A 12,059-nucleotide genomic window follows, 5' to 3' on the forward strand; every position below is an offset into this window, starting at 1 on the left:
ATGGACTCTTGACCTCACGGTCTACCTCGTTATGATCCTTATCTACATTTTGCAACTTTTACACTTAATTCTGCGTTCTCGTATTGTTACAGTTTTCCCTCGATCTGCCTCAAAGTGCCGTGTAATGATCGAACAGTATGCAAGACAAGCTTTTTTTCACTGTACCTTGGTAAATGTGTCAATAGTTAACCAAATATCATCCATCTCAACTACCGAAACTCCAGCCACAGCACCGCAAGTGAAAAACCGTTCTAACTCCCGAACCCCGATTCTCCCCACGAAGCCATCACCAATCTCTCTTCATCCACCGAAATCCGGCCGCAGCCCAGCAGACCCGCACCCACAGAAACCCAGGACTCCGCGAGGGGGTCCCGTCTCGGCTGCCGGGGGAAAACCCCCGCCGCCCACCCAGCAGCTCGCAAACACCCCACGACCCGGATAAACCCACCCACCCCTTCCCCACCCCTGCCCCACCGCCCCGGCGGAGCCTAGGGCCGGGAATGGGTGGCCCCGGCCTCGGGCAGCTGGCGGAAGAGACCGCGCAGGGTCTCCAGTTCCTGGGTCAGCTGCTCCACCCGGCTCCGCAGCCGCTCGTTCTCCGACATGAACTCCAGCGCTTTCTGCTGCGTCTCCAGGTTCCGCCGCTTCGCCTTGTCGCGGCTCTTCCGCACCGCGATGTTGTTGCGCTCCCGGCGGAGACGGTACTCCACGCTGTCCTTGTTCACCGCCTTCTTCGTCTTGCCGCCGAGTGGCAAGCGCTCCCGCATGCCCGGGGGACACGGACCGGCCGCGCTGCCGACCGACACCGGAGCCTGCGGACAGGAGGCGCAGGGGAACCATTAGAGACCCCGTCCCAGTGCGTTCCCCTCCGGGGGACGGCGACGGGTTTTACCCACTTTACATTGAGGGCAGGGGGAGGGAGGACGGGGGAGAGGGGGAGAGGGGGAGAGGGGGAGGGGGAGAGGGGGAGAGGGGGAGAGGGAGAGGGGGAGAGGGAGAGGGAGAGGGGGAGGGGGAGAGGGGGAGGGGGAGAGGGAGAGGGGGAGGGGGAGAGGGAGAGGGGGAGGGGGAGAGGGGGAGGGAGAGAGGGGGGGGGAGAGGGAGAGAGGGGGGGAGGGGGAGGGAGAGAGGGGGGGAGGGGGAGGGGGAGAGGGGGAGGGGGAGAGGGGGAGGGAGAGAGGGGGAGGGGGAGAGGGGGAGGGAGAGAGGGGGAGGGAGAGGGGGAGAGGGGGAGGGAGAGGGGGAGGGGGAGAGGGGGAGGGGGAGAGGGAGGGAGGGGGAGGGGGAGAGGGGAGAGGGGAGGGGGGAGAGGGGGGGAGGGAGAGGGGGAGGGGGAGGGAGGACGGGGGAGAGGGGGAGAGGGAGAGGGGGAGGGGGAGAGGGAGAGGGGGAGGGGGAGAGGGAGAGGGGGGGGAGAGGGGGAGAGGGGGAGGGAGAGAGGGGGGAGAGGGGGAGAGGGGGAGGGAGAGAGGGGGGGAGGGAGAGGGGGGGGAGAGGGAGAGAGGGGGGAGGGGGAGGGGAGAGGGGGAGGGGGAGAGGGGGAGGGAGAGAGGGGGAGGCAGAGGGGGAGAGGGGGAGGGGGAGGGGGAGAGGGAGAGGGGGAGGGGGAGGGGGAGAGGGGGAGGGGGAGGGGGAGGGGGAGGGGGGAGGGGGAGGGGGAGAGAGGGGGAGGGGGAGAGGGGAGAGGGGAGAGGGGAGGAGGGAGAGGGGGAGAGGGGGGGGAGGGAGAGGGGGAGAGGGGGAGGGGGGAGAGGGGGGAGGGGGAGAGGGGGAGAGGGGGGAGGGGGAGAGGGGAGAGGGGGGGAGGGGAGAGGGGGGAGAGGGGGAGGGGAGGGGGAGAGGGGGAGGGAGAGGGGGAGGGGAGAGGGGGGAGGGGGAGGGGAGAGGGGGGAGAGGGGAGAGGGGGAGGGGGGAGAGGCAGAGCGGGGAGGGGGGGAGAGGGGGAGGGGGGAGGGGGGGAGAGGGGGAGGGGGGAGGGGGGAGAAGGGGGAGAGGGGGAGATGGAGAGGGGGACGGAAGAAGGGAGGGGGAGGGGGTGAGGGGAAGGAGAGGGGGAGGGGTAGGGGGAGGGGAGGGAGGGGAAGGGGGAGGGGGAGGGAGAGAGGAGAGGGGGGAGGGAGGGGAAGGGGGGAGGGGGAGGGAGAGAGGAGAGGGGGAGGGAGGGGGAGGGGAAGGAGAGGGGGAGGGAGGGGGAGGGGAAGGAGAGGGAGGGAGGGGGAGGGGAAGGGGGAGGGAGGGGAAGGGGGGAGGGAGGGTAGATGGTAAAGGGGAAGTGAAGAGGGGGTTGAGGGAGGAGGGGAGAGGGGTTGGGGGTGGGGAATGGGAGGGAGGGTGTAGAGGGTGAGGGGGAAAGGGAGGGAAGGAGAGGTAGAGGGAATGGGAGGGGAACAAGAGGGACAGGGATGAGGGTAATGGGTGGGGGAGGGGAGGATAGGGGAGGGAGGGAAGGTGTTGGGGAGGGGACGGGGAGGGAGGGGGAGGATAGGGGAGGCAAATGGGGAAGGAGGAGGGGGACAGGGCAGGGGGACGCGGGAGGGACGACAGGGAAGAGATGGGGAGGGAGGGGGAAGACAGGGAGAGGGGAGGAGGGCAGAGGATGGGGGAGGTTGATGGGGAAGAATAGGATAAGGGGGGAGGGAAAATGTGAGAGGAGGAGTGGCTGGGAGAGGATGAGCGTGACGGGGAGGGAGGGGGTAGGGGATGGGCCAGGAACGGGGTGGTGGGATGGGGATGAGGAGCTGGAAAGAGGAAGGGGAGGGAGGGAGAGGAGAGGGGAGTGAGGATGGGAAGGGAGGAGGAGGTGAGGGTGGGAAGGGAGGGGAGATGATAGGGGAAGTGAAGGGGGGACAGGGGAAGGGTGTGAGGGAGGGAGGGGAGGAGAAGGTGAGGATGGGAAGGAAGGGGGAAGGGAGAGTGAGGGGGAATGGGGAGTAACTGGGAAAAGAAAGGGAGGCGAGTGAGGCAGGCGGGGAGTGGAGGGGCTGAGGATAGATGTGTAGGAGCTGAGGGAATGAGGGTGTGAGGAGAGTAGGGGTGAATAGGATTGAGGGAGGGGTGTGAGGTGAGTAGGTTGGGGAAATGGGAGGTGCTGAAAGAGAGGGGTGAGGAGCCTCACCTTGTAAAGTTGGACAGTTGGAAGGAGGGAGGAGGGTTAAGGAGGGAGCCTCACCTTGTAAAGCCGGTTGGCTGAGTGGCCGGTCATGGATCCTGGGCCCAGTTGTACATTGGTCTGCCCCACATGGGCCACCTGGTAGTGCAGGGCCTGGTAGGCCGGCGTCAGGCTGTGTGCACCCCCGTCACCCGGCTCCTCCTTCACGGGGGGTAGGCCTGCTTCGTAGGCCAAGCGCCCTCCCACCTTGCGCTCGGCGCCGTAGGGCTGGGTGTAGTAGGGCTGAGGGGCCGTGGAGAACGGGTAGTGGAAAGGGGGGACCTCGGCCTTCAGCCGCTCCTGCTTGGAGAAGAGGTCGGACAGGAACTCCTCGCTGCCCTCCATCACGTAGCCCGCCAAGTCGATGGAGGCCTCGGCCTCGCCCAGCCCGGCCTCGCCCCTCGTCCCGAAGGGATGCTGGGGTGTTCCAGGGCCCCGGCTGCAGTTGTACAGATGGGGCTCGGGGGTGGACATCCCGTCCCCTGCCCTCGCGTCCTGTCCCTTGTGGGGCTCAACACTCCCTTCCTTGGTGCAAAGGACACACGGGTGGGGGCAGGGCCCAGACCAATCCGCCACTCTCTCCCCCTCTCCCTCCCTCTGTCTCTCACTCCCTGTCTTCTCCTCTCCTCTCTCTCACTCTCCCCCTCCTCTACTTCTCTCTCTCTATTCCTATCTGCTCTCTTACCTCCTGCTTTCTTTCTTTTGCCAATGTCTCAATCTCTCTCCGTTTCTCTGTTCTATTTTACTCTCTGTCACTCTCTCCCCCCTCCCTTTCTCACTGCCCCCTCTCCCTTTCTCACTGACCCTCTCCCTTTCTCACTGCCCCCTCTCCTTTTCTCACTGCTCCCTCTCCCTTTCTCACTGCCCCTGCTCCCTTTCTCACTGCCCCTCTCCTTTCTCTCTGCCCCTCTCCCTTTCTCACTGTCTCCTCTCCCTTTCTCACTGCCCCTTCTCCCTTTCTCACTGCCTCCTCTCCCTTTCTCACTGCCCCTTCTCCCTTTCTCACTGCCTCCTCTCCCTTTCTCACTGCCCCTCTCCTTTCTCTCTGCCCCTCTCCCTTTCTCACTGCCCCTCTCTCTTTCTCACTGCCCCCTCTCCCTCTCTCTCTCTGCCCCTCTCCCAGTCAGACACCGGTTGAGTTAACAACAGGCAGTGTGATTGCTTCTCTAGGACATCGGTTGGTATCAAGCCCCCGTCCTTCCTTCTCTATCCGGCGAGGCGTCTTGCGACACCCCACCGCTCGCTCACCTCCTCCAACGCCCCAGGAAGGGGAACTTGCTGCTGATGGCAAGGGCTGGGGCCGTAGCCAGGAGTTCTGGAGGGGGCTGTCGCCCCGTCCCACCCGTAGGTCCCCGCGAGCTGCGACCGGCTGGGTCCGGAGCTGGGAATGGGATTCCCCCCTGGGACTGTGGTCAGCAGGGTCCTGCAGGGGAGCATCCAGCAGAGAGAGGGTGACTGACCCACGTCAACACCCCACCCATCGTCCAAACCCCTCCTACACCTTCCTGTTCAACAGAAAGCCAAAGAGAGGGAGGGCGGGAGGGAGAAAGAGGAAGGGAGGGAGGGAGACAGAGAGTGAGAGAAGGATGCGGAGGGGGTCAAAGGAGAGGGAGAGAATGGGACGGGGGAAGGCTGGGAGCAAGAGGGACTGCAGAGAGGTGGGAATGAGGGGAACGTGGGAAGAGAGAGAGAGAATAGGGGAGCGAGCGAGGGGGGTGGGGGAGAGGTAGAAGGGGGTTTGGGGGGAGGGGAGAGGGGACAGACACTGTGAGAGGAAAAGGGAAGGGGAGGGGGAAAGAGGGAGGGGTTGCAGAGAACCGGAGAGAGGCGGGAGTGGCAGATGGAGAATGGGGAAATACTGGAGAGGAGGGTGGGAGAGGGTTACAGGCGGCAGTTGCGGGGGTCAGGGGATTGGGGAGAGAGCGAGGGGTTGAGAGGAAGAGGAAGGGGAAGGATTGGGGAAGAGAAGGTTAATAAGCGGGGTTCTGTGCAGGGGGCTGTTGTCGCTACAGGAACTTTGTGATGATGTGGCAGGGAGCGTCGACCGGGGTGTACCTGTTGACGTAGGGTATTTAGGTTTCCAGCAAGGAGACAAGAGTACAGCACAGGAACAGGCCCTTCGGCCTGAGAAACGAGACTGTTAGTGAAACTAATCCCTCCTTCTGGCACCGTGCCCATATCACTCCATTCTGTGAGAGCCTCTTAAACAACATTTGAGGCTGTTGCGTAAGCCAAGACCCCATGAGATGGGAGGAAGTGTGCTAGACCGGGTAGAGGACTGTTGTAACCCAGACGCCAAGATTCTGCAAGAGATGTGACAGACTGGGTAAGTGGCAATCGTAAAGTTACAGAAACAGGCTGCTCAGCTGAGATTCCCATCTCAGACAGTCCATTGGTCCGCAACTCTGTAAACTCAGATTGAGTTGTTTTTTTTAAAATTATTGTTTTTGGTACAGAGAGCGGAATTAGGATTTGTGGGCAGGGATGTGGGGAATTCGAGGTCAGTCCGCAGTCGGAGGCTCGCCTCAGCATTCGGTGTATGACACCCGTGGTCAGAGGTCGGACGTCGTCCAGCAGACCCGCGCGGGCGAGCCTCCCTCCTCCCAAGGCCAGAGAGTTGCCGGTGAGCTTTGGAGTCGGAGGAACGAGGTCCGATGGACTCCCATCCCCACCCCCCGGGTTTGCAGTTCGGTGGGACTGGAGTTTGGTGATCGAGGCCCGAGAACGAGTCGGTAGCTGAGGCCTGTCGGCCAGAGGCAGGCCCGTTGCAGCTCCGCCATTCGGGTGGGGAGGTCGAAGCCTGGTGTCGTCCGTGTCCATTGGAGTCTGGGGCTGTGGAGAGAGGGGGGTGGTGTTGGTAAAGGACTGCGTGTATTGTGCACGGGAGGGAGGAAAGGAGCTTGTTTGTTTCTTAGTAATAGTTGTTTTCTGCCTTGCATTATGGGTCTACAATGTTGGCAGTGGAATGTATGGCCTACCTGCAGGCTGCCCCCAGCTTCTGCTGGTTGGTAACACAAACGATACATTTCACACACATCAAAGTTGCTGGTGAACGCAGCAGGCCAGGCAGCATCTCTAGGAAGAGGTGCAGTCGACGTTTCAGGCCGAGACCCTACGTCAGGACTAACTGAAGGAAGAGTTAGTAAGAGATTTGAAAGTGGGAGGGAGAGGGGGAGATCCAAAATGATAGGAGAAGACAGGAGGGGGAGGGATGGAGCCAAGAGCTGGACAGGTGATAGGCAAAAGGGATACGAGAGGATCATGGGACAGGAGGTCCGGGAAGAAAGACAAGGGGGGGGGGAACCAGAGGATGGGCAGGGGGTATATTCAGAGGGAGAAAAAGGAGAGTGAGAGAAAGAATGTGTGTATAAAAATAAATAACAGATGGGGTACGAGGGGGAGGTAGGGCATTAGCGGAAGTTAGAGAAGTCGATGTTCATGCCATCAGGTTGGAGGCTACCCAGATGGAATATAACGTGTTGTTCCTCCAACCTGAGTGTGGCTTCATCTTTACAGTAGAGGAGGCCGTGGATAGACATGTCCGAATGGGAATGGGATGTGGAATTAAAATGTGTGGCCACTGGGAGATCCTGCTTTCTCTGGCGGACAGAGCGTAGGTGTTCAGAAAAGCGGTCTCCCAGTCTGCGTCGGGTCTCGCCAATATATAAAAGGCCACATCGGGAGCACCGGACGCAGTATATCACCCCAGTCGACTCACAGGTGAAGTGTTGCCTCACCTGGAAGGACTGTTTGGGGCCCTGAATGGTGGTAAGGGAGGAAGTGTAAGGGAATGTGTAGCACTTGTTCCACTTACACGGATAAGTGCCGGAGGGAGATCAGTGGGGAGGGATGGGGGGGACGAATGGACAAGGGAGTCACGTAGGGAGCGATCCCTGCGGAATGCGGGGGGGGGAGGGAAAGATGTGCTTAGTGGTGGGATCCCGTTGGAGGTGGCAGAAGTTACGGAGAATAATATGTTGGACCCAGAGGCTGGTGGGGTGGTAGGTGAGGACCAGGGAAACCCTATTCTTAGTGGGGTGATGGGAGGATGGAGTGAGAGCAGATTTGTTGACTTCGACTGCACCTCTTCCTAGAGATGCTGCCCGGCCTGCTGCGTTCACCAGCAACCTTTATGTGTGTTGCTTGAATTTCCAGCATCTGCAGAATTCCTGTTGTTGTCGATGCATTTCACTGTGTGTTTCGATGTACATGTAACAAATACACTTGAACCTTGAAACCTTTCCAATCCGTGTACCGGCCCAAGTGTCTCTTAAACATCGTTAATGTATCTGCCTCAACAATTGACAGTAGGTACAGGAGTAGGCTGTTCAGCCCTTTGAGTCCTTGATCATCCACAATCAGTACCCTTTTCCTGCCTTCTCCCCATATCCCTATCTTTAAGAGCTCTATCTAACTCTTTTTTGAAAGAGTCCAGAGAATTGGCCTCCACTGCCTTCTGGGGCAGAGCATTCCACAGAACCTCAACCCTCTGTGTGAAAAAGTGTTTCCTCAACTCTGTTCTAAATGGTCTACCCCTTATTCTTAAACTGTGGCCTCTGGTTCTGGACTCACCCAATATCGGGAACATGTTTCCTGCCTCCAGCATGTCCAATCCCTTAATAATCTTATATGTTTCAATCAGATCCACTCTCATCCTTCTAAATTCCAGTGTATACAACCCCAGTCGCTCCAATCTTTCAACAAATGACAGCCCCACCATCCCGGGAAATAACCTCGTGAACCTACGGGGCACTCCCTCAATAGCTAGAATGTCCTTCCTCTGGCAGCTCGTTCCAAATACGGACCATCGTCTGGGGGAGAAGTTTGCCTCTCAGATTCCTGTTAAATCTCTCCCCTCTCGCCTTAAACCTGTGCCCTCTTGCTCTTGATTCCCCCCAACCCTGGGGGGAGAAAAAGACTCGAGCGCATTCACCCAATCTATGGCCCTCACCTCCAACACTCCGAAGAATAATCCCGTGCTGTTCTATAGAGATCTCTGCTGTTTGTGATGTATGTAAATGACCTGGATGAAAATGCATATGGGTGGGTTAGTAAGTTTGCAGATGATACCAAGATTGGTGGAGTTGTGGATAATGTAGAAGACTGGCAAAGAATACTGCACGATATAGATCGGTTGCAGATATGGGCTGAGAGATGGCAGATGGAGTTTAACCCAGACGAATGTGAGGTGTTACACCTTGGTAGGGCAAATGCAAGGGGACTGCTACTACTACATCGACTCAGGCCTAGGGGGCTGGTGTCGGGCACGATGATGGACTCTCCACTTCTCCCTCTCACTCACCAGTGTGTTCAGTTCATCTACATTAGCCGCGCCGCTGTCTTCTAGGAGTGTGTTGACCATAGTCTTGGGAGGGCGCCCAGGGTTCATCCTCCCATGCTTGGGCTCCCATATGACGACTAGGCTGGCAGGTAGCTCGGGGTGGCGTAGACAGTGCCCCGCTAGTTGCAGTCTTCTCACCTCGATTTTAGTGGTGAGCATTGGTAGGTCGTTACAGAGCTCGATGTGCGTCATGTGCTGTTGCCAACACACGTCAAGAGCCATCCGGAGCATTTGTGTATTTGTGCAAGGGGACAGTGCACTGTTAAAATGTTGCTGAGCAGAGAGATCTTGGGATCCAAGTTCGGACTCCTTGAAACTGGCTACAGAGGTCAATAAGGTGGCTAACAAAGTTTATGGAATGCTTGCTTTTATTAGACAAGGCATTGGCCAGTGCGATCATGTTTGCTGTTGTGTGCTGGGGCAGCAGGCTGAGGGTAGCAGACACCAACAGAATCAACAAACTCATTCATAAGGCCAGTGATGTTGTGGGGATGGAACTGGACTCTCTCACGGTGGTGTCTGAAAAGAGGATGCTGTCCAAGTTGCATGCCATCTTGGTCAATGTCTCCCATCCACTACATAATGTACTGGGTGGGCACAGGAGTACATTCAGCCAGAGACTCATTCCTCCGAGATGCAGCACAGAGCGTCATAGGAAGTCATTCCTGCCTGTGGCCATCAAACTTTACAACTCCTCCCTTGGAGGGTCAGACACCCTGAGCCAATAGGCTGGTCCTGGACTTATTTCCTGGCATAATTTACATATTACTATTTAACTATTTATGGTTTTATTAATATTTATTATTTATGGTGCAACTGTAATGAAAACCAGTTACCCCCGGGATCAATAAAGTATGACTATGACTATAAAAGTGAGGATGCTGCCTGGAAACTCAATGTCAGGTCACGTCTGGAGTATTGTGTACGGTTCTACCCCACTATAGGAAAGATGTTGAGGCTTTGGAGAGGGAGTAGAAGAGGTTTACCAGGATGCTGCCTGGTTTAGAGGGCATGTGCTATCATCAGCGGCTGGATAAACCTGGGCTGTTTTCTCTGGAGCGTCGGAGGCTGAGGGGAGACCTGATCGAGGTTTACAAGACGATGAGAGGCATAGACAGAGTGGACGGAAAGTATCTGTTTCCCGGGTTGAAATGTCTATTACCAGAGGGCGTGCACTGAAGGTGAGGGGGGTAGGTTCGAGGGGGATGTTTTTTACTCAGAGGGACGTGGATGCCTGGTTTGGTGGTGGTGGCAAATACATTGAGGCTTTTAAGAGACATCTAGATAGGCTCATCAATCTGCGGAAGATGGAGGGATATGGACATTGTGTAGGTCGGAAGGATTAGTGTTTGGGTGTTTTTGATTTGCTTTTTAGCTGGTTCAGTACAACACTGTGGGCCGAATGGCCTGTTGCTGTATTGCACTCTTCTATGTTCTAACGTGGTAAATTGGTTAGTTTCAAGGTGCAGTGAAAACTCCTCTCTGTAAGACTCTATACACTGCTGCAGATGCATTGTTGAAAGCACATGTACTGCTTGCATCACGGTCTGGATCATGGCGATTCAACTGCGCAGGAACACGAGAAGCAGCAGGGAGTAGTGGACTGTGCCCAGTACATCTCCCCCCCGCCAACAGTGGCACCGTCTCAGGAAGCCAAGGTCCACCACCCGCCATCGGGCAGGAGGCACAGAAGAAGTCTCACAGCACCAGCTTGAGGAACGGCTACTTCCCACGCCAACCATTCAGTACTCAGACCAACCGGAACAACCCTGGTCACTGACAAGAGGAAATCTGCGGATGCTGGAAATCCAAGCGACACACACACACAAAATGCTGGAGGAACTCGGCAGGCCAGGCAGCATCTATCATTTCGGGCCGAGACCCTTCAGCAGGACTGGAGGTAAAAAAAAAGACTACTCTACTTTTTAACTCTACTCCTTATCTTTTTTTCTCTCTCTCCAGTCCTGCCGAAGGGTTTCGGCCCGAAACGTCGACTGTTTACTCTTTTCCTGGCCTGCTGAGTTCCTCCAGCGTTTTGTGCGCGTTGCTTTGACCCCGATGACTGGAGATTAGCACCACTGGGACCACCTTGCACCCACATGGACTTCCTTTTTGCTCCAGTTTGTTTTCTCATAAAAATTGTGTACGATTTATGATTAATTTTTGTCTCTTTTGTGAATGCAGATCATTTGATGCCCTGGGTTTGTGATGCTGTGGCAAGTAAGTTTTTCCTCCGCACCCGTGCGTAAGACAATAAACTTGACTTTGTAACTCAGTTCCTCGAGTCCTGGCAACATTCTCGTAGATTCCCTCTGCGCTTCTTCCAGCGTAATGGCGGCTGGCTGACCAAAGCTGAACGTAACTGGTGCGGCCTTACCAACTACAGCACGGTGTCCCAGTTTTTGCACCCCAGCGTGGCAAGGACTTTCAGCACCGCCCTTTCATGAGCTTTGTGTAGAGAAATCAAGGGAGATTTAGTGCCCAAGACTCCACCAGTGTGTGAAGTACGGAGAGATCTAGGCGTGGCCATGCACGGATCGCAGAAGGTTAGCAGGAAGGAATTCTGGAGGCATGTCGTAATTTGGCCTGCATCTCAAAGGGGGTTGGTGTTTAAAAATGAGGGATGTTTAGCTGCAGTTGTGCAGGCCACATCTGGCATACAGAGAGCCAGTTTGGTCCCCTTACCTAGAAAACAAAACTGGACATGGATCTAGCGCTTTCCCTTCGTATATGACAAATAAAGTCTTCTCGGGCTTCCAGCTGGGTACGGGTATCGATTTTAACCAACATTTCGATGCTAAATTCTGCCATCTTCACCAGGGATGATGCCTCTGTGTGTCTAGTCAGGTGGTATGTATACTTAACTCCCATCGTCCGTCCTTCCTGGTTGGTTAGTCCCCAACCAATCAGGTCTCCGCTGTCCCACCTTGTTTACAATCGAATTTCAGTTCTTACTTAGAGCGAGACCTTCATCTTTGTTACAATTCTTCTCCTCCAGTTCGATTTCAATGGCTTCCTTCACCCGATTGGTTGAGAACTAACCAATCAGGAGGGACAGACGGCGGGAGCTGAGTTTAAATGGTGCCGGACTAGACATCAAAGTCATCATCTTGGTTCTTGGTCCTCCAAAATATTCCACATGGAATTTAAACTGGAGGTGGCGCAGGGTGGGCTTACGGAGATTTTTGAAGAAGAAAAGCTGCCTTAAATTTAATCCCCAGTGAAGATGGTAGAGTTCATCATCAAATCAATCAGTTAAAATCGGTGTTTGTACCTGGCTGGTAGCCCGATAACTGGAGAAAGTACGAAGGCAAATTCACTGTGATGACAAAGTTGTCCTACCAGGTAGACTGGGGCTTGTATTTCTTGGAATTCAGCAGGAATAGAAGGTGAGGGGAGGGGAAGAGGCTGGGTTGTTTCCATCAGTAGGAGAGCCACTAACAAGAAGAACACGACACAAAAGATACGGACTGGACATCGATAGTTCATTACAGCGGAGTTTTATGCTCCAGCTGGGAAAAGTGCCGTTACAATCAAGTTACATTGCCGGTGGGAAAATACAGACACCCA

At 56.4% G+C, this 12,059-nt stretch overlaps 1 protein-coding gene across 1 annotated transcript; it reads right to left on the reverse strand.

Annotated features, from left to right (window-relative positions):
• Positions 1–479: 479 nt before the first annotated feature.
• Positions 480–3,906, reverse strand: LOC134353251 (CCAAT/enhancer-binding protein epsilon-like). Its single transcript, XM_063061284.1, has 2 exons — positions 3,170–3,906; positions 480–812 (listed from the first exon to the last, which is right to left on the reverse strand). Exons 1-2 carry the CDS (start codon positions 3,620–3,622, stop codon positions 489–491), a joined length of 777 nt encoding a protein of 258 aa, XP_062917354.1. The 5' UTR covers positions 3,623–3,906; the 3' UTR covers positions 480–488.
• Positions 3,907–12,059: the final 8,153 nt, after the last annotated feature.

The sequence above is a fragment of the Mobula hypostoma genome, chromosome 10 (genome assembly GCF_963921235.1).
Source record: "Mobula hypostoma chromosome 10, sMobHyp1.1, whole genome shotgun sequence".
NCBI classification, from domain to species: domain Eukaryota; kingdom Metazoa; phylum Chordata; class Chondrichthyes; order Myliobatiformes; family Myliobatidae; genus Mobula; species Mobula hypostoma.

Bases quoted from the DNA above. Each gene is read 5' to 3' on its own strand.
- LOC134353251 (XM_063061284.1), bottom strand. From the start codon at position 3,622: ATGTCCACCCCCGAGCCCCATCTGTACAACTGCAGCCGGGGCCCTGGA. The intron at 813-3,169 runs GTGAGGCTCCCT...TCCTGTCCGCAG, and splicing joins CAGCCAACCGGCTTTACAAG to GCTCCGGTGTCGGTCGGCAG.